We start from the raw sequence: 23081 nt of genomic DNA, 5'->3' as shown, positions 1-23081 counted from the left end.
CTTTTTGTTCTGCCTATTTTTCTTTCCAACCTATCAAAGTCTGACAAAAGACAAGGAAGAGTTAATTGGAAAGAATGCAAATTACAAGATTTGTGATGTAAACATAATGGAACAAGTGAATTAGGAGACCAAATTTGCTTTTGGTCAAAATATGGGGGCAAAACAACAACTTCAACACAAAATGGGGTCAAATAAGAAAGTTTTAATCTCTGCAGATTTCTCACCTATTCATCTCCAACTTATTGGACTTTTTCAACTTCACTCATTTCTTTTTTAGTTTTCTAATTCTTTTTTAGTAAAATCTCCCAATCCTTTACTTTCTCACTGTTTCTTCTTTTTTCCTTTTACATCTTTACCCTCTCATTTTCTTTTATAAAATCACCCTCAAGGGGTTGTCAAGAAACTGTGAGAGCAATTCAACAAAGAGTACACTCTTTCTTCATTGTTTCTCTCAAAGTTTTCAACCATGAAGATAATGCAACTTAGACCTCTACTCCTCTTTCTTCTCTCCTCTACTTTCTTCTTCTCTCACATTTCAGGTATTACCATTCTCTTTCTCTCTATCTTTCTCTATTCATAATGTTAGTTAATCTAAACAAACCATTTATAACTAATCTTCTTGTTTTTCTTTACTTTCTTGATCTAAAACAGTGAGAGTATCATCAACAACAATTGCATTCTTCAACAAATGCCCACACACAGTATGGCCAGGAATTCAACCAAGTGCAGGACAACCCATCTTAGTTAAAGGTGGGTTTAAACTAAACCCTAACCAAGCTTACTCATTGAGAGTCCCAGCTGGTTGGTCAGGTCGTTTTTGGGGTCGCCATGAATGTGTATTTGACTCAACTGGTAAAGGTCATTGTGCTACTGGTGATTGTGGTGGTACCCTTTTCTGTAATGGAGCTGGTGGTGTTCCACCAGCAACCCTAGCTGAGATTACCCTTGGTGATCTTGATTTTTATGATGTTAGTCTTGTTGATGGTTATAATTTAGCCATTTCTATTACCCCTTTTAAGGGTAAAGGGAAATGTAATTATGCTGGTTGTGTTAGTGATTTGAATCAGATGTGTCCAGTTGGTTTACAAGTTAGATCTCATGATAATAGAAGAGTAGTTGCTTGTAAAAGTGCTTGTTCTGCTTTCAACTCTGCAAGATTTTGCTGTACTGGTAGCTTTGGAAACCCTCAAACTTGCAAACCAACTGCTTATTCAAAGATCTTTAAGACAGCTTGTCCTAGAGCTTATTCATATGCTTATGATGATCCTACAAGTATTTCTACTTGTAGTGGTGGAAATTACTTGGTTACCTTCTGTCCTCACCATTAATTAGTATCCCATGGATCTTCATCTTCCTACTACCCTCTTTCTCTCTCTCTCTCTCTCTCTCTCTCTCTCTCTCTCTCTCTTTCTTTCTAGATCTTATTAGTATGGGTGATGGGGTATTATTGTAATGAGTTTAAGAATGTAAAAGCATTGAGAAGGAATATGATTTAGTAGTGTTTTTATTTGTAGTAGATAGATTGAACTTTGAAGTAGTCAATATATATTTAGACTCTTATGTGACTTCTAATGGGGTTGTAATAGATAGAGAGGCCAATGAAGTGCTTATTTTTGGTTTTAAAGTTTGTTGTACTTTTTATTGCTATAGCTTCTTACTTTTATCTAATAAAGTCTAGTTGATGTTTGGGATCTACCTAAAGTAAAGAGCATACAATGTGTACTTGTGAGCTTCTACATCTCTACAAAACGTGAAAAATACTTTGACATTAAAAAATAGTACTATTTATACCTCAAATTCATTATAACTTTGTAGCACTATCCATACATGTTAGACACTGATTTCTTGAACCGAGTTTAGATATATGACGTTTTGCGAGACCTCTCAAAATGGATCGATACTACAACACCAAGTTTAAATATACTTTCGTATCATTACTCCACCGAGCTTGAGCTTATAACAATTTTATTGAGTCCAAACATACAATAGTCTTTTAAATTTTTTTTGAAAACAACTATGATTTAATTGGATTGGTTCCACATATAAACTGTGAGCGCCTTCCATGGGATACTCTGTTTACAATTGAAATCTCTAAAATAACTTTACTCAATGTATACGACACTCTTAAATTTAATAGCAAAAAAAATAGTTAACAAGTAAAATTTTTTATTATTTAAAATTTTAAAGTATAATTAGTTAACACTTATAAATACTCAAGAGAACGCTCTAAATTGAGAGCGTTTTCTTGAGTGTTTCTTAAATAACTACATCTATGTTCGCAACGAATGTGGAATAAATTGTTCTTTTTTTATGTTAAAAGTGGAATAAATTGTTCTAGTGGAGATAATTTTTTAACGAAAACTCTAAAAGTCCTATGTGAAGCTTTGAACTTTAGAGTTTGAGTGTTCTTTTAGTCATGGAGACTTCCCAAAATGGACATTGGGGGGCCTCCTTACCAATTTGGCAATTCCTAAAATGGGATTTCATAATTTACACACCATGTAGTCATGTACATATATGTATTGGTAGGACTTGACTTCTACTTTTTTTTTATGAGATGACTTCTACTTTCCTAGGTAGGATTTATTTAAATTCAAGAAGAAATCCCACAAGGTGAGGAGTGATAGTTACATTTCATCTTCTTGAGAAGTAGGCCCACCTTGAGAGTTGAGAGCATCTCTCACAGTTGGGTTGGGCTCCCAAATTTTCTTTGGGAGCCCAGTCCCGGGTCGTGGTGTTCCAGGATGGGAGGCCTTCAGCTGCCAAAGGGGAACCCTTTGCTAGAGTGGGGAACCAAAGGGGCTCCCAAAAATTTAAGTCTCACAAAATGGAATGAGAGCCCCACTTTGGGAGTCTCTTGGAGTTGCTCTCATATAACTTTTCGAACGGCCAATAACTTTTGGTTGGAGTGGTAAGAGGTTTCGATCTTTTCACTATGACAATATTAATCTTTTCACTGAAGAAGACTAACTAATTAATGTCTTCATCTACTTGGCTAAGAAAGCATGATCTTGGTGCAGTCCATGTATATTCATTCATCACTACTAAACTTCTAGTTTGCGAAAACCTTTCCTTTCCCACCATTACAATTCTCCAATCTGTGACCAGATCCAATAAGAACACCTTTTATTATCCTTCCATAGTTTCAGATGACAAAAAGTGTTGTTCTATTGAATATGGTTTGACCTTGCTAAACAGTAAGTATAACCTGAAAATTATGACATCTCTACGAGTATGACCTCGATATGGAGCAGAAATACAAAGACTTACTCTATCTGTAATAGTGAACTAACATTATTTGCGACAACGAATCACACGAGCATTGGACATTGGGTCTGTAAAACTTGGAGCAAAGAAATAGTTAACCCCTTGATATGCATTGATCAGGCTAGCTTGTGTCGACGGGGCATCTTTTTCATTCCTGAGTTACCAAAATCAGAGAGGATCCTGAATGAGCTAGACTCACTTGACATGATTCTCTTTTGTTCATCCATGATCCAATCGTGAAGATCAAACTTGTGAGCTTTTAGAGTTCTTCAAGAAAAAGTTACTCTGTTTCATTTTGCTGTTATAATTCCAAAATGTATTTTACGAAGCAACCCAACTACTCCCCGCTTGTTTTGTTAATCCATTCAAACCCAAACTTTCTCTCACCTTTTCCTTTTCTTCCCACAATCCTTTATCTGCGTATATATTCGCTAATAATACGTAAGGTCCATTCCTATTCGGTTCTAATTCCTTAATTTTCTTAGCCGATATTTCTCCCAATTCTATCTCTCCATGAATTCGACAAGCACCAAGCAATGCTTCCCATACAAATGCTTCTGACCCAATCCCCATTTCTTCGATAAATATCTCGGCTTCTTTCAACCTCCCTGCTCTACCCAACATATCAACTACACAAGCAAAATGTTCCCTCCTAGGTTTAATCCCATGTAACTCAACCATGGATCGAAATACTTGCAGACCCTCATCAACAAATCCACCATGGCTACACGCAGATAAACATCCAATAAATGTAACGTCATCTGGTTTAAATCCTTCAATTGTCATTGTTTTTAATAGTTCCAAAGCTTCTCTTCCTTCCCCATGTTGGCCAAATCCTGTGATCATCACTGTCCAAGAAATAACGTCACGATTCTCTAAGGTTTGGAACACCATTTTAGCGTCCATTAAGCTTCCACACTTGAAATACATATCGATAAGAGCATTTCCTACCGATAAATCTGATCCAAACCGTGATTTTACTATCCTAGCATGAATTTGCATTCCTTGTTCTAAACTTGCTAAGCTACTATAAGCAGGAAGAATACTAGCAAAACTAAACTCGTTTTCCTTCATCCCAACTCTTATCATTCTCCTATAAAAGCCAATTGCTTCTTTGTTTTGCCCATTCTGCATTAACCCAGCAATAATGGCAGTCCAAGAGATTATATTAGGTTCCTGAATCTTCTCAAAAACTTTAGTTGCAGAAACCATCTCATCTTCGCATTTCGAGTACATGGTGATAAGTGCATTACAGTTTGCTGTTTCAAAAGCCAATCCAGCTTTTATTACACACCCATGAATCTCCATTCCTCTATTCAAGTCTTTAGAATCCGAACACATTTTCGTCATGCTTGCCAAAGTAAAACAATCGAATTCCACACCTTCATTTCTTAACCTTAAGAATACTTTCATTGCTTGTTCTTTACATTCATTACGTACTAAATTATCGATCATTATGTTCCAAGAAACCAAATCCAATTCCGATATTTCATCAAATGCACGAATAGCTTTATCTAATTTATGTTGTTTCGAATAACTACCAACTAAAGAGCTCCCCACAAAGTGACTAGAGCTAAACCCATATCGAATTGCTTGACCATGAATTACTTCAACTAAATATGAACTAACAGAAGAATTAGCACAAGCACCAATTAATACCGATAATGTGATATAGTTAGGTTCGATACTCTCTCTTTTCATGTTGGAAACAAGGCGAAGACCTTCGGAAAGGCCACAATTACAACGAAAAGAAGTTGAAAGCAAAGTATTATAAGAGACTACATCTCTTTGAGGCATTTCATCAAACAGTTGAAGAGAGTACTGAATTTTCATGAATTTGCAGTAAAGACTAAGAAGTTTGTTCCAGATGGAGATAAAGCCATTAGGGTTAAATTTTATGAGATGGGTATGGACGGAAGAGCCTAAAAGGATATCACAGTTGTCCACTGAGCTCAGTAAGATATGACTAAGATGGTTGTAATTGAATGAATTGTCGGATTGGAATTCAATTTCTTTAACTGGGTAAGTTTGAATTTGAGGGTTTATGAAGATGGAGAAGGATTTCAAATTGTAATATAGTAGTGGTTGAAAGTTGTGTTTGGGACAAAATTGTGAAGGTGAGTTTAAGTGGTGGCATAGGTTAAAGAAGAACCCATGTCTTTTGAACGCCATACGTCACTTCTACTTCTAACAATCGGGTTCATGTTGTTGTATTTGGAAGAAAATGGCATTCATTTTGAAATGGAGTTTTTTTTTTTTTTGATGAAAGAATTTTGAAATGGAGTTAGAGAATCACTGTTCCACTAGGAACTGTTTTGGAGTTAGTTTTTAAATTAAGTGTGAGAAACAATACCCAAATGATCTTATAAGTCTAGATCTTATAATCAAAATTAGGTTACTTAATCTATCCTCAACAAATTAGACATCCACCAATAACCCGTGGCCATCTTGGTTTTAACACGAAAGAAAATGCTATACTTGTTGAGAGTGTCAGGCAGTTACGCTACTTGGTCGACCTAAGGCCAATCTCGCCTTTGACAAGATAGTGTCGCCATACAAAGACGATAATCTGCCGATCACTATTCCGACTGGGGTGTGTGGCCGATCAAGATTTAGAGAGAGAAAATACAACACTTTCTCTAAATCCTGTCCAGCCACATATTCCGGTCGGGATTCAGCCGAAATAGGGGCCGGGCAGAGTCTCATTTTTGTCGTCGTAAAAGTAGTCATACTTTCATTGGGTTAGCTTTGAATGTGTTGCACAAGAGCACATCCGTTATAGAGTTTCCGTAAACAAGCCTCCCACACAAAATAAGTAGGCAGGCATTTGCCTTCCACAGGTCCATCCATGGGTAGGGGCATAGGGCTTTGTGAGTTCTTTAAACCCTTCCTCTTCCTCATGTGACATCCAGAGTCTTTTGCCTACTTCATCTCCTCTGCCTGTTTATCCTGGACATGAACAATATAAGCTTCCCGGTCAAATAGATTCCTTATCCGTCAAAAGATCCGAACATCTCCCCGCTCTCGGTGTGGCCTTTACTCTCATCTCTTTGATTGCAGCTCCTCCCTAGACACTCGTACAAGGCCTGAGAAGAAAACATAAGAAGACACTGTTTGTTCTACCAAAATTTATTCATATCCCATCTTCCTAGATAGAATTTGACAAAGCATGATATTTATAATTTATCCTACAAATCTTCCCATTACTTTTTTCCTTTTACATCTTCGATTTTCAACAACCTTGTCCAGTAATATATTGGAGAGTAAATTACAGGTACTGCAGCACTCTTCGGCTTCTCACTGTTAACTTCAATCTGACAACCTTCTATCTTCCTCTGATTGCGATGCTAGATTTCTCGCGTCAATTGTGATAACGAACATACATGATACTACTTGTTAAGATATCTACTTTACAGAGATCTCTTTTGTTGCTTTTTGCACATCATAAACTTCTCTGTTGCTAGGAAGTTTTTCTTCAACAAAAACTCTTAACTGCTAATTCCGTCTCTTCCTGTCAAGATTGCACCTGAAGTCTCCTAACACTAGAATCCTTGTCCGGGGCTTCTTCAAAATCGCTGGATCGAAAAATCAAGTTATGATCTTTTACGTGCTTCTTCGTATTTCCATGTAACTTTTCAAGAATTCTCCAAGTAACTGCATCTGGGACCAACCCATTCTTTCTCATCTCCCCAACAATCTGGTAAGCTTCTTTCTTCAATCCTAGCTTGCAAGCTTTATCAATTAGAATGTTATAATTCACAACATTTGGAGCAACCCCACAATCAACTAGTTCGTATAAGAAATTACATGCCTCATTGAACTTTTCAGAACTGCACAATCCTTTCAATATTGCTGCATAAACAAAATCATCATGGATTTGAGAAGGCCAAACTACACTATCCCAAAAGCTCTTAGCTTCATCAATTCTATTGGTTCCACATAAACCCTCAATCATTATAGTGTAAGTTTTACTGTTTATACCTACACTTTTGTCGTTCTTCATTTCGTTGAAAATCTTCATCGCTTCATCGACTTTCTTAAGCTTCCATAGACCACTAAGAATTCCATTGTAAGTTACAATACCTGCCTTAAGACCTTGTTCCGGCATTTTGATACGTAAAAGTTCAAAGGCTTCATCTATTCTTCCTTCACGTAATAGACCTGAAATAACAGTTGTGAAGGTTATAGCATCTGGAGCACAGAGACTCCCGGTTAACATATCATTAAGAACCTTTAACGCTTCATCGATTCTGCCCATTTTGCAGAACCCATTAACAATGGTGTTGAGGGTAATCACATCAGGCTGGCATTGGTTTTGAAGCATCAATACAAGTGTGTTAAGAAGCTCACTTGGGTTATCCATTTGACAAAGTGCTCTTAAGAATATATTGTACATTCGAGTTTTGTCGATTCCTTCTTTGGTTAACATAAATTCTAGTAGGTCTTTTGCTTTAGAGATATCGTTTTCTCGACAAAGAGCCTCTACTAAGACTTTGTAAGTCGACTCCGATAAAGAGAACCTGAACTGAATCCCTTCTTTGTACAACTGATAAGCTCTCATACAACCTCCATCTTTGCTAAGACCATGAACTATAGAATTATACGAAACAAAACTCGGGAAAAATCCTTTCTTTCTCATTATATAAACAATCCTTGACGCCCCATGATTTTTACCAGCTTTACAAAGTGAATCAATCATCTGCCCATAAGCAAATTCTTCATTTACATTCTTCCCTTGAGGCATTTCATCAGCAATTTTATAAACTTCATGAAAAAATCCTTCTTTGCATAAAGAATCAATGAGATTAGCAAAAGCCGCATTATTTACAGATGGGTCTTTCTCATAACTCATTTTGTCCCAAAGTTGATCCATCAATCCCCTATATTCTTCAACATTTCTCTTCCTTAAATAACCTCTAAGTAACACACTATAAGTAAGTGAATTAGGCAAAATCCCATTCTCAGACATTTCATCGAACACCTTTCGAGCAATACCCAGATCACCAATTCTGCAAAACCCATTAATGAGAGTAGTATAAGAAACTGAATTCGGAGAATGACCCCGACTTTTCATATCGAAGAACAATCGATGAGCTTCAATGGGTTGATTAAAACAACAAAATTGATCAATTAAACGATTGTAATTGATCAAAGAAGGAACAAATACAGGGTTAGCAGAGATCAAACTAGAAATCACACTTAAAGTTAGTTGAGGAGATTTAGAATCTAGAAGACGAGCAATTAGAACATTACAAGTGCGTTCATCAGGTATACAATTTGAATTGATGAAATGAAGAAGGCGTTGATGAGCTTCTTGGAATCGATTTGAATTACAGAGAGCATGAATTATACTATTGAGGTTTAAGGAATCAGGATGATAGCCATGGAGACGGAGATTATCGAGAAGACGAAGAGCTTCGTCAACATTACCTTCTTTAGTGCAAAGATTGTGGATTTTTCTGGTCCAGTGTGATCTGTTTTTAATAGTTTCTTCTTCTTCATGTTCTTTTAGTTGTTGATTGTCAGAGAAATGGGTTTGTTGTTCTTGACGTGGAGAGAGTTCGATGTTAGTATTGAAGAAGGCAAAGAAGGGTATATGGTTGATTGGATGTTTTGATCTTCGGATTGATTTCAGAAACATTTCAAATTGCGCTCACTAGTTCATCATCTTGTTTCGATCTTCTTCCAACAGGGGTACTTGTTTCTTGGGATTTTATCACTTTACACCATGTTTTAGAAATTGACTTTCATAAATCCCCATGTTTTTTTTGAAATTTCATTCTCCACCAGGTTCCATTATATTTAACACCACAAACAGTTAAATTTTTTAAAATGACTCTACTACCCATTTTACAAAATGCACTAGGTAATGTTAATTAAATTTCATATTACACCAATGTTTTTGAGCTTAAGGTTCCATCAAATTAATATTAACTAAAACATAGTGTAAAGTGATAAAACCCCAAAATTAGGGATTTTATCACTTAGTTTGGCACAACTGCTTTCCATTAAACTTGATGGCAGCTTTATCATAAGCTCTAGACAAGATGAAAACAACCCAAGATCACAAAATCAAATAAGTATTTAGCATAGAATTGTATCAACAACTCACATTTTCAATTCTTAGTTCAAGACGATTATATTTTACTACATATTGATAAAAAATCTAAAAGAGAAAGCTTATGACCTATTTCAAATCATCTTCATAGTCATTAAGTGAGAGGTTCATATCAGCTTCAACTCCTCTCAATTTAATAGCTGATCTGTCACAAGCATTAAAACCCCATTTTTCTTGTTTAATAAACAATTGAAGCTAATAAAACTTTTCCATCACTTCTCACAATCAAATTAGAAAATTTGGGTTTAGACATAAGCTTACCGAGCAACAGAATGAGTTGTACCAAATCCACCTAAATAAACTTGTTTTCCCACATCCTTACAATCAAATTAAAATTAAATTGCACTTAAGCATCCAAGTTAACATCCATTCGAAAAAAAATAACATCCAAGCATACACCCAAAAAAACATGTTCTTTTCGAAAGACATGTGCAAAATCAAGCAAGTAAAAATTAAGCGTTAGGTCGAACATTTATGGTAATGTTGTTCTGCCTCACATCTCGTCCTGTTATGGTCTGATTTACAGACACATGCATGCTATGTTTAGATGTCTTTGCATTAGCTCCAGGCTTGGCAGTTGATGTGGAGCATACAACTGGACGTGATTTTGATGTTTCCCGTGATGCTGATGCTGCTCGTGATGCTGCCAACTCATTTAGTGATCGTGCCGCAGGTGTTGCTCTTGGAGGTACTGATGGTGGAGGAGTGACAGACTCTCCAACCTGTGAAACATTACCTACAACTGCACCTTTACTCTTTCTCGGGTTACTTCCAACCTCTCCTCCCGCACATTTTCGGATATTATGACCAGTTTGCTTGCATCTTGAACACCTTTTAACCTTGGTTGTGGACTGTTGTGGGGGTTCGTCGGCAGACCTATATCTGTTCACCTTTGGTCTACCAGGCCTTCTTCTCAATGGAGGTGTGTTGACAATTTCAGTTGTAGGCTGCATTTGTAAAAGAAGAAGAGATTGTAAGTAGGTAGTCTAACACTTTGTTATATAAGAAACCCTAATGGCATAATGTAATTAACGTTAAAGTATAAGACATTCATTCATTCACACCTCCAAAGGACAAAAAAATAACATATTAAACAATAATAAACCCACTTTAAATAATAGCTAGACAACAAAATAAAGTAACAGTAACATTTGAAAAATATTACCTTTACCCAATCACTGGAATCACCAATTGGGTGCACACTACCACGGTAGGACCTTTTGTATGCTTCACACCTATACAACCCACTGCAAATACTATATAAACAATCAACAATCACTTAGTAAGATTAGTATTTCTTAACAAATCATAATAGTATTGATAAAATAAAGTGTAACTACATACTTTTCATATATTGTGTCACCCCAATCAATTGTTGCACGCACACCATGTACACAAATGAATTTTCTTAATTGCCATTGACCACAAGTGCAAGTCATTTCTCCAAGATTCACTGACCAAGACTTCTCTGAGTTAGTCAAGGTGACTTCAGCCTCTTCGAAAGTAGTCCATCCGAGACCATACTGTCCAACTGTAGATTCCATAGCAAGCACTTGTTTTTGCATTCTAGGGACTAATGTGGTATCATCCCAGGAAATGCTCTTTTCCCTTCTCTTTGTATGCATAACCCTGAGCATTTGATTATGTTTGATAAATAAAACACATATTGGTTTGTCCCTCAAAGGTTTAGCCCAACTATTCAAAGACTCACTCATTCCATTTGTTGTGTGCTCTGAAGCCGAATCTTTATCATAAAAAGCTCGAGCCCAAGTATACTTTGACTCTCTCATCAAGTAATCATAAGCTTTAACGTTCAATTCTCGAATCTTGTTAATGTATTTTTCAAAGTCTACCTCTTTATAAGCTAATCCTGCCTTCCACATAAGACCCTGCACAGATTGATCCTTAAAATACTTCTTAAAATTAGCAAACAAATGTCGTAGGCAAAATCTCGAAGTAGCATCAGGAAATACTCGCTCCACTGCATTTACGAGACCCTTGCCTCTGTCACTCATAAAGGTAAGTCTCTTGTCATGCAACATCAAGTAAGGCTTCAAAATATCAAGGAATATTGTCCAATTCGCTTCATTCTCAGAATCACAAACCATAATAGCTAATGGGTATAGACCTCCCATAGCATCCAAAGCAGTGGCTGCCAGTAAATTGCCACCATACCTCCCCTTCAGAAAACAACCATCTATTCCTATAATGGGTCTACAAGAGTCTTTAAACCCTTGGAGTGAACATTGGTATGCCACACAACAATATCTAAACTCCCTCGTTACCTGATCTATCCCATATTGTGCCACATTCCCAGAGTTTGTTTCTAAAATTTTTTGGCATAACACTGGTATAAATGCAAAGGAATCTTCGAAACTCCCATAAACCCTATCTTTAATAAGATTGCATGCTCTATAACCTTTTATATAAGGAATTCTCACCCTGTAATGATCCCACATATAGTTCACAACATTTTCTGGCTTGAAACTCAAAATGTTCTGCCTGGCATATGTCTCTGTTACATCAGCACAAAACACATAAGTGGCACTACGGTTCTTTTTACCACCCCTAAGTCCACAAGTATGAACATTATGAACCCTCCTCACTTTGATTGTTTTTGTACCAGCAACTTGAGACACATAAACATGCCATGGGCATGAAGGTGGTTTATTCGTTTCAGGATTCACCTCGTGACAAAGGGGTTTTTCGGCACAAACACACATGATCCTATCACCATCATTCCTTGGAGTCCGCATATAAAAGTTATTCAAAATAGCATATTTTTTGGCAATCTTTCTAAACAGGATAACAGAAGAGAATTGCATACCCTTCTGAAATGCAGTGGGAACTTGACTTTCATCATTGAACTCCATCTCGTACTCTTCCAGCACTTCTGTGTCGCGAACAAACTCACCAAACTCTTGTGCTCGATCAAAATGAAGTGGAGGTTGAGTAGGAGGATTAACGTCTTCAGGTGAATCATGAATGTCAGCGGCAAATTCGACATTGGATTCAGCCACATTACGTTCACCCTCATCAACAAACCCATTTTGAGCCCAAAAGCTATCTTCGTCTTCTTCAGGATCATCTACACAAATGTCATCTAATCCCAAAACATTGCCGGTTATCGGATCTATTTGAGGCTCAAAAAATATAGGAAAGGGATCATTGGGATCATTCTGAATATATTCCTCATCATAATTGAAGGTAGCCTCACTGACACCGGTAGTAGCACCTATTACAAGACAAGGATCATTAGTTTCATATATAAACTAATCTAATATGAAATAAGAGAAGAACAACAAAACCCATTACTTGATGGTGGTGGAGGTGTTTCAAACTGTTTGTCAATTGCTCCCGAATCAACTTTGTTATTCTCAACTTGGATGACTTCTTCATTAGTACCAATAGCAGCATAAGTATCATCCTCACAAATTAAAGCCGAGTTATCAGCCATTCGTTTACGATGACCCTTTCCTCCAACTGGGACCCTGTTGTGCAAAGAGTTATACATTAACAACCATATAGAAAAATTAAAGAAACATTTTGTTAAACATCCGTACACAAAAGAATTGTCGGATAACGAAACTTACATTTTGTTTTTCGAGCTCATTACGTCGTCGGACAATCGTATTTCACAACATGAACTGTAACAATAACAATAAGAAAATGCTTGAATACTCAAAAGTTCCCATAAGGATAACACAATAACAATAACAATAACAAAAAGCTTGGTACTCAAAAGTTCACATAAGGATAAACAATAACAATAAGCTTGAATAATTAAAAGTTTACGTAAAGATAAACAATAACAACAACACATGAGAGGGTTACTATGAAAGTGAGTATTTTTTATGATTATGAGTTACTTTATTCATTTAATTTAAAAAAGAGATGGTTACTGTGAAGCTTGTCTCCATTTATCTTTGTTAGAGAAACCTTTATATAAGGAATAATTTATATAAACCAACAATGAACTGACTTGTTAAAGAAACCTTTATATAAAGAAAACTTTATATAAACCACTAATGGAACATTGGAACTGACTTATTAAAGAAACCTTCTTATATAAACCACCAATGAAACTGACTTGTTAAATGACATAAGATATTATAGTTATCCATGAAATTCTTAACGTGGTTAAGAGACCAATAGAAATTAGGTTAAGAATTGATTGTTAAAGAAACAGCTTAAAGAGACCTTTATATTGAGAGACCAATGGAAACAGGTTAAGATACCAATGGAAATTCTTAACAAAATAAGATATTATAGTTGCCAATGGAACTGACTTGTTAAAGAATTCTTAAGGGGTTGATTTCTTTAACAATCAGGTTAAATATATCCCCTTAATTGATTGATATTATAGTTATCCATGGAAATTAGGGTTTCAAAAAAAAACTCACAATTATGCTAACCTGATTATAGGTACTTGATTAGGGAAAGAAGATTCGTTTCAATGTTGATCCCAACCAGGCTTCTTGATCGTCGGTGAAGGAGTAGAGAGACAAAGTCGACGTTGGTTTCACCGTTACTCGATTCTGCTTCTCTTCCTTCTCGTGAGGGAAAAAAAAAAATTGGCCCTAAAGAGTTGGGGATTCCTTTTAGAAATTGATGTGAGGGTGTAAATTGACTTTTCACATGCACTTAACTGTTTGTAGTGTTAATTATAATGGAACCTGGTGGAGAATGAAATTTCAAAAAAAAACATGGGGATTTATGAAAATCAATTTCTAAAACATGGTGTAAAGTGATAAAATCCCTTGTTTCTTTTATTTTGGTTTAATTTCAGTTGGATCCCAAATGTTCTATTAATTCAACTACCTTGTTCACATATTTTGACCAATTGTAAATCCGGCTCCTAAGGTCGCTTTTCCATGACTTAAGCAACTCCGACGTGACTTTTTTTTTTTTGAAAATCAAACTGCATATAACGGCCAATAAGCTAATGAGAATTACATCATGAAGTTTAAGAAAACAAAGACACAACCAAAATCGGACAAACAATACAAGTTATGTCCATATGGGATACCTCTAGAGCTGTTTGATCTAATTGGTGCGCTAATTCTGGTGAAGTCGCCACTAACCATCTGAGGATAGTTATATAACCGATGCTTCTTTCACCTTCTTCTTTTCTCGCCATCAACCGTCGGCGTGCAGAACTCCGGTTAACGCCTCTGATTCCAGTACATCGGTAGAGAGAATTGTAAGTTGATGAAGAGACTCCCAATAGTGGGACTGGAGTTTCAACCCCGGAGCCTTCCGAGCTCCCAGTTGGAAGCCTGGGTTGAGGGGTTCCCAGCCCCCAAAATGTGACCGTTGGAGGTGGATCCCTAAAAAGGGGATCCACCTATTTGTAAATTTTTTCTAATTTATTTATTGTTTTAATTTTTTTTCTTTTTTAATTTTTCTCAAATATTTTTTTTATCTTTTAAAATCCTCTCTCTGGAATAATATCAAAGTTTATATTTAGAACTAATAATAATTTATAGTTAAAAATTGAAATCAAAGTTCCTCACACGTACACATTTAGATATGGTAGCCCGACATTGAAGTTGAAAAATCAGGGGCTCCCAAAATTGAACGCTCGAGCCCTTACTTTGGGCAGGCTCCTATAGGCAATAATAGTTGCGTTTTGTACGTCTCCAAGACTACAATCTAGTGTTCTAAGCGGAATCTCAAACATCATATGTTAACACTAGATATCCAGGATCATAAAGCAAGAACTAATCAAGGAACTAGAAGAGGGATAAATACCTTAATCGCGTTTTCCCTCGAACCTTTCCAATTCGCGTGTGAATATCCAGAGCTTCAAGTGTAACTCCTCTACTTGAGACACCGAGTAGGTTAACTTGACCTCCCTTCCTTAATGTCTGCTAGGACTTAATGGAAGGTTGAAAGGAACCCTTCTTCTTAACTAGATTGATAGAATGAGAGTTTTTTCTCTAACTTCCTCTCTCTCCATTAGTTGTCTAAAAGAGATAGAGAGATGTTTTTCTCTCGGAGAAAAATCCACACCTTTTATGTTCTCTAATAAAGAAACCCTAATTAGAATCATATTCACTTTAGGTTTCTATTTTCCGGGTTACAGAAAAGATAATACCCAAAATACCCTCTTTGGGTATTTAGGGTTTCACCCTTTAGTGTGGTCGGCCAAAGCAGCCCACTATGGGCTTGGCTTGGCCGGCCTACTTACCTTGGTCGCCCATCTCATGGTAGGCCCAATGAGCCTTGCTCCGGGCACCCTTTTCGAGCTCGGTTCTTTCTATCTTGTTCTGACCTACTTAGTTGGATCCAGTCTATCTTAAGCCTAACTCCCACTAGTCAAATCTCTCTGATCAAGTTATCACTCTTATGTGTAACCTGTTGTAGGATCCGGTCTATTTTAACCGCGAATCACCGAAGTGATCCGACGATCGTAAGCGGCTTCTAGCAAAGCATTGCGACCCCTAATTGGACCGGACTGGATCATCTTCAGGATGAGTTCATCGTTATCCTAGCTGACAAATTGATTGCATTACCATCTTGGTCGAAGGACACTCTTTCAGAAGGACATCTCCTTCAGACTGAACGGATATATCCTTCAATAATTACAACTAATTGTAGTTCTAAGGAGTTTGAACCAATAACAAACAAGAAATTAGTGAACAAACCAAACCCACTACCTCGGAAATAAGGTCGTGGCTATTATCGAGCCCTTTCTCGTGGTTTGTAAGGTGGAACTCAATCTCGTCGTAATTTTTATGTCTTTGGTCAGTTATACCACATGGAGTTGGACAAGGTCAATTATCTACCGCTTTCGATCAATCGCTTCTTACAATCTGCCTCCTAGTACTTAATTTCTTCAATTATGGCAATTCTTCCTAGTCGTTCAGCTTTAAACACCGGACTACAAATTCTCGCAATATTTCGCAGATTGACCCAGAGAAAGTCCACATTGTTAATGAAACTCTCTCAACCAACTCTGCTTAATCTACTTCATTGATAGGTTCTTCTGTTGCTATATAGGGTTCTGCAAAATTCTTATAACGTTATTGCATCTTCTCCCCCATCGACCACCCCTCATCAACCCTCACACTTTCTTGTGTTAGTTTTTCTCTATTTTCTTTTGGGGTGCTTCCGTTTCATTCTCAACAACAACATTTGTATAAATTTGGTATTTAGTACTTTGATTCAAACTCTTCGTGAACATCACCAACTTTTCCATGATTATTATCATGAGGGAATGGACGAAAGGCCCAAAATAAGAACCCAGTCCAAACTCGGCAAAAAATGTAAAGCAGGTCCAATGCGTCAGACGAGGAGATGAAATTTCTGAAACGCCCTTCTTCTTTTCGAAATTTACGAAACTGGCATAAATTTTTTTCCGGAAAACGCGAAAATTTCTGAAAAACAATCTGACACACATCTAATCAGACTTTGTACTTTTCAGCCATTTACAACATTGCCACCGAAAAATTCCCGCGAAACACGAATTTTTTTGAAAAATAGTATCACGCACCTGACATTAAACCTTGTACTTTCCACGAATTTACAGAATTGTCATTACAAAAATTACCAAGCTGCCATTTTTCGTTTTTTTGTAGATTTTTTTTTCTCTCACACATATTTCTCTCTTCAATCTCAACAAATTTCTCTCTCTTTAAATTTCTCTCTCCAATCTCAACATATTTCATTCTTTTCTCCAGATATATTTCTTATCTCTTTAAAATTAAATTTTCCTCATTTTTGATAGTTTTTCATTGATTTGTTTTCATATATTATTTTTTTTACAATTGTTTTCATATATTTTTTGGTAGTTTTTGATTGATTTGTACAAGGGAATTTTTTGTGTACCGGGAATTGTTCTGTGTACTGGGAATTTGGTTATGTACTATACATTTTTGTACTGAGAATTTTCTTGTTTATTGGGAATTTTCTTGTGTGCCGGGAAATGTTCTGTGTATCGAGAATTTGGTTATGTACTAGACATTTTTGTACTGGAATTTTCTTGTGTACTGGGAATTGTTCTTTTTATTGGGAATTTGGCTGTGTACTAGATATTTTTGTACTGAGAAATTTCTTGTGTATTGGGAATAGTTTTGTTTACTGGGAATTTGGTTATGTACAAGACATTTTTGTATTGGGAATTTTCTTGTGTACCAGAAATTGTTCTGTGTACTGGGAATTTGGTTATTTACTAGACGTTTTTGTACTGGAAATTTTCTTGTGTACCGGAAATTGTTTTGTGTACAGACCAACTTTGAAAAAAAAAAAAATTTATTTTGTTTCCAAATCTTTCCAGATTTTTTTCCTTTTTTTTTTCTTTCAAACTTTGAACCAATTTTGAAATTTTTTTCTCCAACTTTCCAGATTTATTTCTTTTTTCTTTTTTCTTTTCTTATTTTCAGATTTCTCTCTCTAGTCTCAACATATTTCTTTCTCTTTTAAAATATTTTTCTGTTTTAGTAGATAGTTTCTCAAAAAAGATAGAGAGAGCAATAATATAATCGATTTTGGAAGATTTGTAAAGAGAGATGACGATAAATCTTTGAAAAAGAACATAAAATTTTAGAGAGAGAAAGAACAGAAATTTTTGATGTTTTTAGAGATTGAAAAAGATGAAGAATATAAGATGTGAAACAAAATAAGACTGATGAAGATATTTAATTGGATGTATAAATGAGAAGAAAGAAGGAATTGAAACAAAATATAATGGGCGGGATACAAAAAAATTGGCCAAAATTGCACCAGCTTTGAAATTTGAAAAAAAATCTGAATGTTTTTCTGTCGTCACGTCATGTACGGGAAATTGCGTCATGTACGGGAAATTAATTAACTTTCTGTCGTCGCGTCATATTGTCAGGAAACACGGAAATTTCCCGTCCAAGGCAAGAAGGGGAGGAACAAAAAAAGTTATGTTTCTCTGACATTTGGACCTGCTTCACATTTTTGGCCGAAAAAAGATTGGACTCTCATCCCCCCCTCCCCCACCCACCCCCCCCCCCCCCCCCCCCCCACCCCCCCTCCCCCATAATTTGGATCTCTCACTCATTTTTTGTATTATCATCCACACCTCAAAGAATGTGATGAAAGAGATAATGGTGTTAACGTCAGGGCCGGCCCAAACATTTAGGAGGCCCAAAGCGAAATTAAATTTTGGGGTCCCATGTTAGAAAAAAGTAAATAAAAAAAACTGTTTTAATGCGCTTACAAGAGAAATCAAACCCCTGACCTTTTGTACATAAACTAACCTCTTAACAGCTAAGTTACAACTGCATTATGTAATAAATTTGTTTAGAATGTAATTCTTATTTAAAAACAGACATCGAAACCCAAAATTAGAGGCCCTTCATAAAGTCGGGGCCCAAAGCGACCGTTTTGGTGGCTTTGGGCCCAGGCCGCTCCTGCTTATGTTCAAAAATGAGAGACAGTGGAAAAGAACAATAAGAGAGTTAGTAGAGAAAAATATTATTTGGTCCGCAGTCGTAACCGTACTTTTGCAGAACACTAATGCAGACGGCTCCGATCTAAACAAACTCTGTAGGGAGAGAAATGAACCACCACAACAGTGTTGATTTTTTTTTTTTTTTTGTTGTTGAAGGACAGTTTTGGACTTGTGGTGGACTTTATTTTTCATGCCAAATAGTAACATTTTAACCATTAATAGCACCCTTCACGCCAATTGGAAATTTTCCGCCTGGATGATGGAAAGTTTTTCAATAACTTGGGAAGAACTCACAGAATAGGGTAGTAGGCTGGAAGCGTGGCGTGGATTGGTGAACTTTCCCTGTTTACATTGGTCAGAATAATAAAGAAATATCTTGAAAATAGAAAGAAAACCCTAAGACCTAATCTTTCTTTCCTTTCTGTTACGAATTACGATCCGTATCCGATGATAACGCTTTCCTTCCTCATTCCTTCTCCAATTCTGATTTCAAACTCTATTTATACGAAGAATCTCTCTCAACCCTTCATTCTCTACCTAGCTTTCAGCAATCTTGACAAGAGTAGTAGAGAGAAAGAGAGAAGAATGAGTAGTCGCAAGAAACCCTCGGTTGCTTTAGAAAACATGGATGAAATAAAAAGAGTTTTTGATCGATTTGACGCAAACAAAGATGGAAAGATCTCATCAACAGAATTATATAATGTTTTAAAAGCACTTGGATCTGAAACTTCACAAGATGAATTAAAAAAAATGATGGATGAAATGGATAGAGATGGTGATGGATTTATAGATCTAAAAGAATTTGCTGATTTTCATAAACGTGGTAATGGAAGTAATCAAGATGGTGGAATTAGAGAATTAAAAGATGCATTTGATATGTATGATAAAGATAAAAATGGGTTGATTTCTGTTTCTGAATTACATATGGTTTTGAAAAGTTTAGGTGAAAAATGTAGTGTTTCTGATTGTTCAAGGATGATTAGTTCTGTTGATTCTGATGGTGATGGTAATGTTAATTTTGAAGAGTTTAAGAAGATGATGACTAATACTAAATAGGGAGTAGTAAAGTTTCAACTACTACTAACATTATCTAGAAATATAATCTTGATTCTCTATCTATTTTGTTTAGGTTTTTTTTAGGGTTTTTTGGGAATAATATGAGGGGTAGTAATGTTTATGATGATTAAAAAGCTAGTACCGATCAATCATTGATGGATGGTTTCTGATTTCTTTAGGTTTACTTAAAATAAAATAAACTTTGTTTACTTTGGATTATAATTTTTTGATTTTGCATCTCTGTTTTTTTTTGTTGAAAGAATTATGCATCTCTTTTGATGGTACATTCTGTGATTCTTTGACATATTTTGTTAAAAGCAACCTTGGACAGAGTCGAGACGAAATTTGTCTGACCCGGTTGAACTTTGTTATAAAGTTGGTTCAATGTCCACTGAATTCAACTCCAATGTTCTAAAGTTGAAATCCGTGGACCTGATCAAACAATTGTAATGAAATTCGTCCTACTAGTTCTATTTAACTGTGAGGTAGAACTCAAAACACAAAATCAATATGAAAGTCCACGGTTTTGGGGAATAAAAGAAAATCTCCGGAGAATAAAAACTTAGTCGACTATGATTGACTAAGTTGACATATTTATTTTCTGTGTTCAAAAATTAATTAACTTGTGTCTCTTCCACAAACTTCATCCCACCACAAAATCTAGTTACCAACTTCATCTCTCACCTTTTTTTCTTTCTTTCTCTCTCTCTTCTTTCTTTCTCTTCCTCTCTTTCCTCTTTATTTCTCTCTCTAAAGCTTATTCATTCGACTCATATCTAAGTTGAAGAAGATGATGAAGGGCAACCCCTTCATCTCTTCCATTAATGGAAGACTAAGAGGAAAACCCGATTTTATTGGTTTAGACAAGTTGATTTCAAGATTAGAGATGAAATTTCTAAGAATCTAGACAAAAATTTCAGAAATCAGTAAAGGGAACCCTAATTATTTTGTAATGTGATCTGCCCTAATAAAATTTCAGAAAAATACTTCGTTAACTAAATTAGTGATTAAAATATGAGGAATTGAAGTGTTTATGATTAGCACCTTTCTAAAAGTAGTTCCATCTTCTTCAATAGTCCAACCAGCTGCATCAAGTTTATAATTTTAATAGGTCAGATCGCAAATTTTATTAGGACTATTGAAGAAGATGGAAAAAACCTTCTCTTCAATAGTCCAACCAGTTGTAATCATCTCCTTTCTATAAGTAGTTCCATCTTCTATCTTAGATAGAAAAGACCTTTGATGATATTGCTCTCTCCTTGTCTTTTCTTCTGTTATTTTCTCTTTCTTTCCATGTTGGAAGCCAGGTTCCCGACTTCATATCTTCTCTCTGAATCAAAATTGGTTCAAACTTTTCATTAATCTGAAAACAAGATCAACCAACTAAAACTTGCAAATTGGCAAAATTTGATGGAAGAATTCCTAAATTTTCTAAACAGGAAGCTGTTCTAAGTCTAAAATCGGTCGAAATTCGGAAGATCTATGAGGGAATCAGTCTGAAAGTTATGGAAGATTCCGAGTTAAAGGGGTTTCTCCTCTTCGTCATCTTCTTCAACTTAGATGTGAGCTGAAGGAATAGACTTTAGAGAGAGAAAGAAACAGAAAAGAAGAGAAAAAGAGAAGAAGAAAAAGAGAGAAGAAGGGAGAGAAAGAGAAAGAAGGTGAGGGATGAAGGTGGTGGTCGGAGTTGTTGGTGGTCGGAATTTGTGGTGGGATGAGGTTTAAGGAAGATGAAGATTAGGGGGCAAGACACAAGTTAGTTAATTTTTGGATAAAAAAACAAATATGCCTCCTAAGTCAATCATAGTTGACTAAGTCTTTATTTTCCGGAGATTTTTCTTTATTCCCCAAAGCTCCCACCTTACTGAAATATGGTCTAGTCCTACCGTTTAGTCCATAATGGATCACTTTACAAACACTTCCCCAAATCAATTGTTATTAAGGTTCACCGTAGTTAATGTTAACACTATGACCAAGTTGTGCCAGACCAGGTCGTGCATGGCGGAGGGCCTTATGCAAGGCCAAGTCGGGCCTAGCCAACCGACATATGAAGTCTCACCGCTATGGGACTCCAACCGACTTAAGAGTCCCAAGCGGTGGGACTTTCCCGCCACCAAAGATATTGGCTATTTCTAGTCAAAAAGGTGTGTGTGAACAACTTCTTAGCCGTACAAGGGAAAAAGAACGATATAAAAATCAATAGTTCTCCTGATATTCGTCTTCCTAAAACCGTGAGATTGTCTTATTGGTCTTGTTCTAGCTACATTCGGTGGTGATCCAAGATCCATCCTCGTATGCCTTTCATGGGGAATCACAAGTGAGGTTCTTAATCTTCTTAGGGGATAAAACTCGGGGTTATTATCTTATAACTCGACGGAAGAATTAATAAAGAATATCTAGCCTCTACTCAATTCATTGTTGATATGTGCATGAGATCCAAGTTTAGACTAATGTTAGAGATAAAGATATCTGGTCTAGTCCAATGCATAACATAGATTTAACTACTTATAAAACTAGCATACTCAAGTTAAGCTTGTGCACCACTATTGTTCATCAATTTTTCAATAGTGGGATCCTTTTAATGCATCTGATGGCTTGCGTTCAGTTTGGTGGGTCGCTGCGGGCATCCTTTCAGAAGGTCCTCAGATGGGACATTTTCATGTCTCATCAAACATCCCCAAACTTAGATTTTGCTAGTCCTCGAGCAAAACAGAAAAATAAAACTAAGCCCAGTTCACCACTTTCGTAGGGAATCACGATTGCACTTAGCTCGTGCAACAAGCCGTTAAACCTCTAGGTTGCCCAAGAGGACGAGTTTTGTCTCGTGAGGGTTTGCAGTGAATATACCCACAAAATTCAAAAATCTCAAAAATGCAGAAGGGTCTAAATATGATATGGACTAAAAATGTTTATCCGGTAGATTTTCAAAAGTTAATAGAAATGAAATCTAAGTCGACCAAACCATACAAATGCTAAAAATCCTTTCACTAGTAATCAAGACCCGAAGTGCACGTGACCAGCCAATATGAATATCATTTCGGTTTAGAACAGACAAGACTTTGATTACCCTCTCAATACATTTCGCCTCGACTACTGCCTCACGGTCATACACTTAAAAAAAATTTAAGTCACTCAGAAATGGTTCACTCAATGTGCGAGTATGAGTATGAAAAAAAACTCAACACATTACAAAAGACGGACTAAATTTTTCGTAAA

General features: G+C 36.2%; 4 protein-coding genes and 1 pseudogene across 8 annotated transcripts; 2 read left to right on the top strand and 3 right to left on the bottom strand.

Moving 5' to 3' along the window:
- The first annotated feature begins 260 nt into the window (after nt 1-260).
- ATLP-1 (Pathogenesis-related thaumatin superfamily protein) lies at nt 261-1624 on the top strand. The gene is made up of 2 exons (XM_086666950.1): nt 261-539; nt 652-1624. The coding sequence occupies exons 1-2, from the start codon at nt 467-469 to the stop codon at nt 1326-1328; spliced, it is 750 nt and encodes a 249-aa protein (XP_086523076.1). The 5' UTR covers nt 261-466; the 3' UTR covers nt 1329-1624.
- Nucleotides 1625-3011: 1387 nt separating this feature from the next.
- LOC147548224 (putative pentatricopeptide repeat-containing protein At3g15130) lies at nt 3012-5711 on the bottom strand. Its single transcript, XM_086666949.1, has one exon. It carries the CDS (start codon nt 5437-5439, stop codon nt 3589-3591), a length of 1851 nt encoding a protein of 616 aa, XP_086523075.1. The 5' UTR covers nt 5440-5711; the 3' UTR covers nt 3012-3588.
- Nucleotides 5712-6380: 669 nt separating this feature from the next.
- LOC147548223 (Pentatricopeptide repeat (PPR) superfamily protein) lies at nt 6381-9039 on the bottom strand. Of its 4 annotated transcripts, XM_086666948.1 has the most exons (3): nt 8521-8963; nt 6590-8276; nt 6381-6507 (listed from the first exon to the last, which is right to left on the bottom strand). In XM_086666948.1, exon 2 carries the CDS (start codon nt 8234-8236, stop codon nt 6782-6784), a length of 1455 nt encoding a protein of 484 aa, XP_086523074.1. In that variant the 5' UTR covers nt 8237-8276; nt 8521-8963; the 3' UTR covers nt 6381-6507; nt 6590-6781. The 4 variants fall into 4 exon arrangements, with proteins under 4 accessions (XP_086523074.1, XP_086523071.1, XP_086523073.1 ...); XM_086666945.1 differs by having other exon boundaries at nt 6590-9039; XM_086666947.1 differs by having other exon boundaries at nt 6381-8276; nt 8698-9028.
- Nucleotides 9040-9662: 623 nt separating this feature from the next.
- Nucleotides 9663-14025, bottom strand: LOC147548222 (uncharacterized). The gene is made up of 6 exons (XM_086666944.1): nt 13801-14025; nt 12979-13032; nt 12701-12876; nt 10730-12620; nt 10551-10641; nt 9663-10332 (listed from the first exon to the last, which is right to left on the bottom strand). The coding sequence occupies exons 2-6, from the start codon at nt 12996-12998 to the stop codon at nt 9838-9840; spliced, it is 2673 nt and encodes an 890-aa protein (XP_086523070.1). The 5' UTR covers nt 12999-13032; nt 13801-14025; the 3' UTR covers nt 9663-9837.
- Nucleotides 14026-18945: 4920 nt separating this feature from the next.
- Nucleotides 18946-20081, top strand: LOC147548221 (putative calcium-binding protein CML23 pseudogene; annotated as a pseudogene). The gene has a single exon (XR_015238860.1). The product of XR_015238860.1 is annotated as a putative calcium-binding protein CML23 pseudogene (transcript).
- Nucleotides 20082-23081: the final 3000 nt, after the last annotated feature.

Source organism: Eschscholzia californica, unplaced genomic scaffold (genome assembly GCF_041429995.1).
Source record: "Eschscholzia californica isolate CP2 unplaced genomic scaffold, dmEscCali1.0.p SCAF_3, whole genome shotgun sequence".
In the NCBI taxonomy this organism is placed as follows: Eukaryota; Viridiplantae; Streptophyta; class Magnoliopsida; order Ranunculales; family Papaveraceae; genus Eschscholzia; species Eschscholzia californica.
This window is presented reverse-complemented; position numbering and strand designations above follow the sequence as displayed.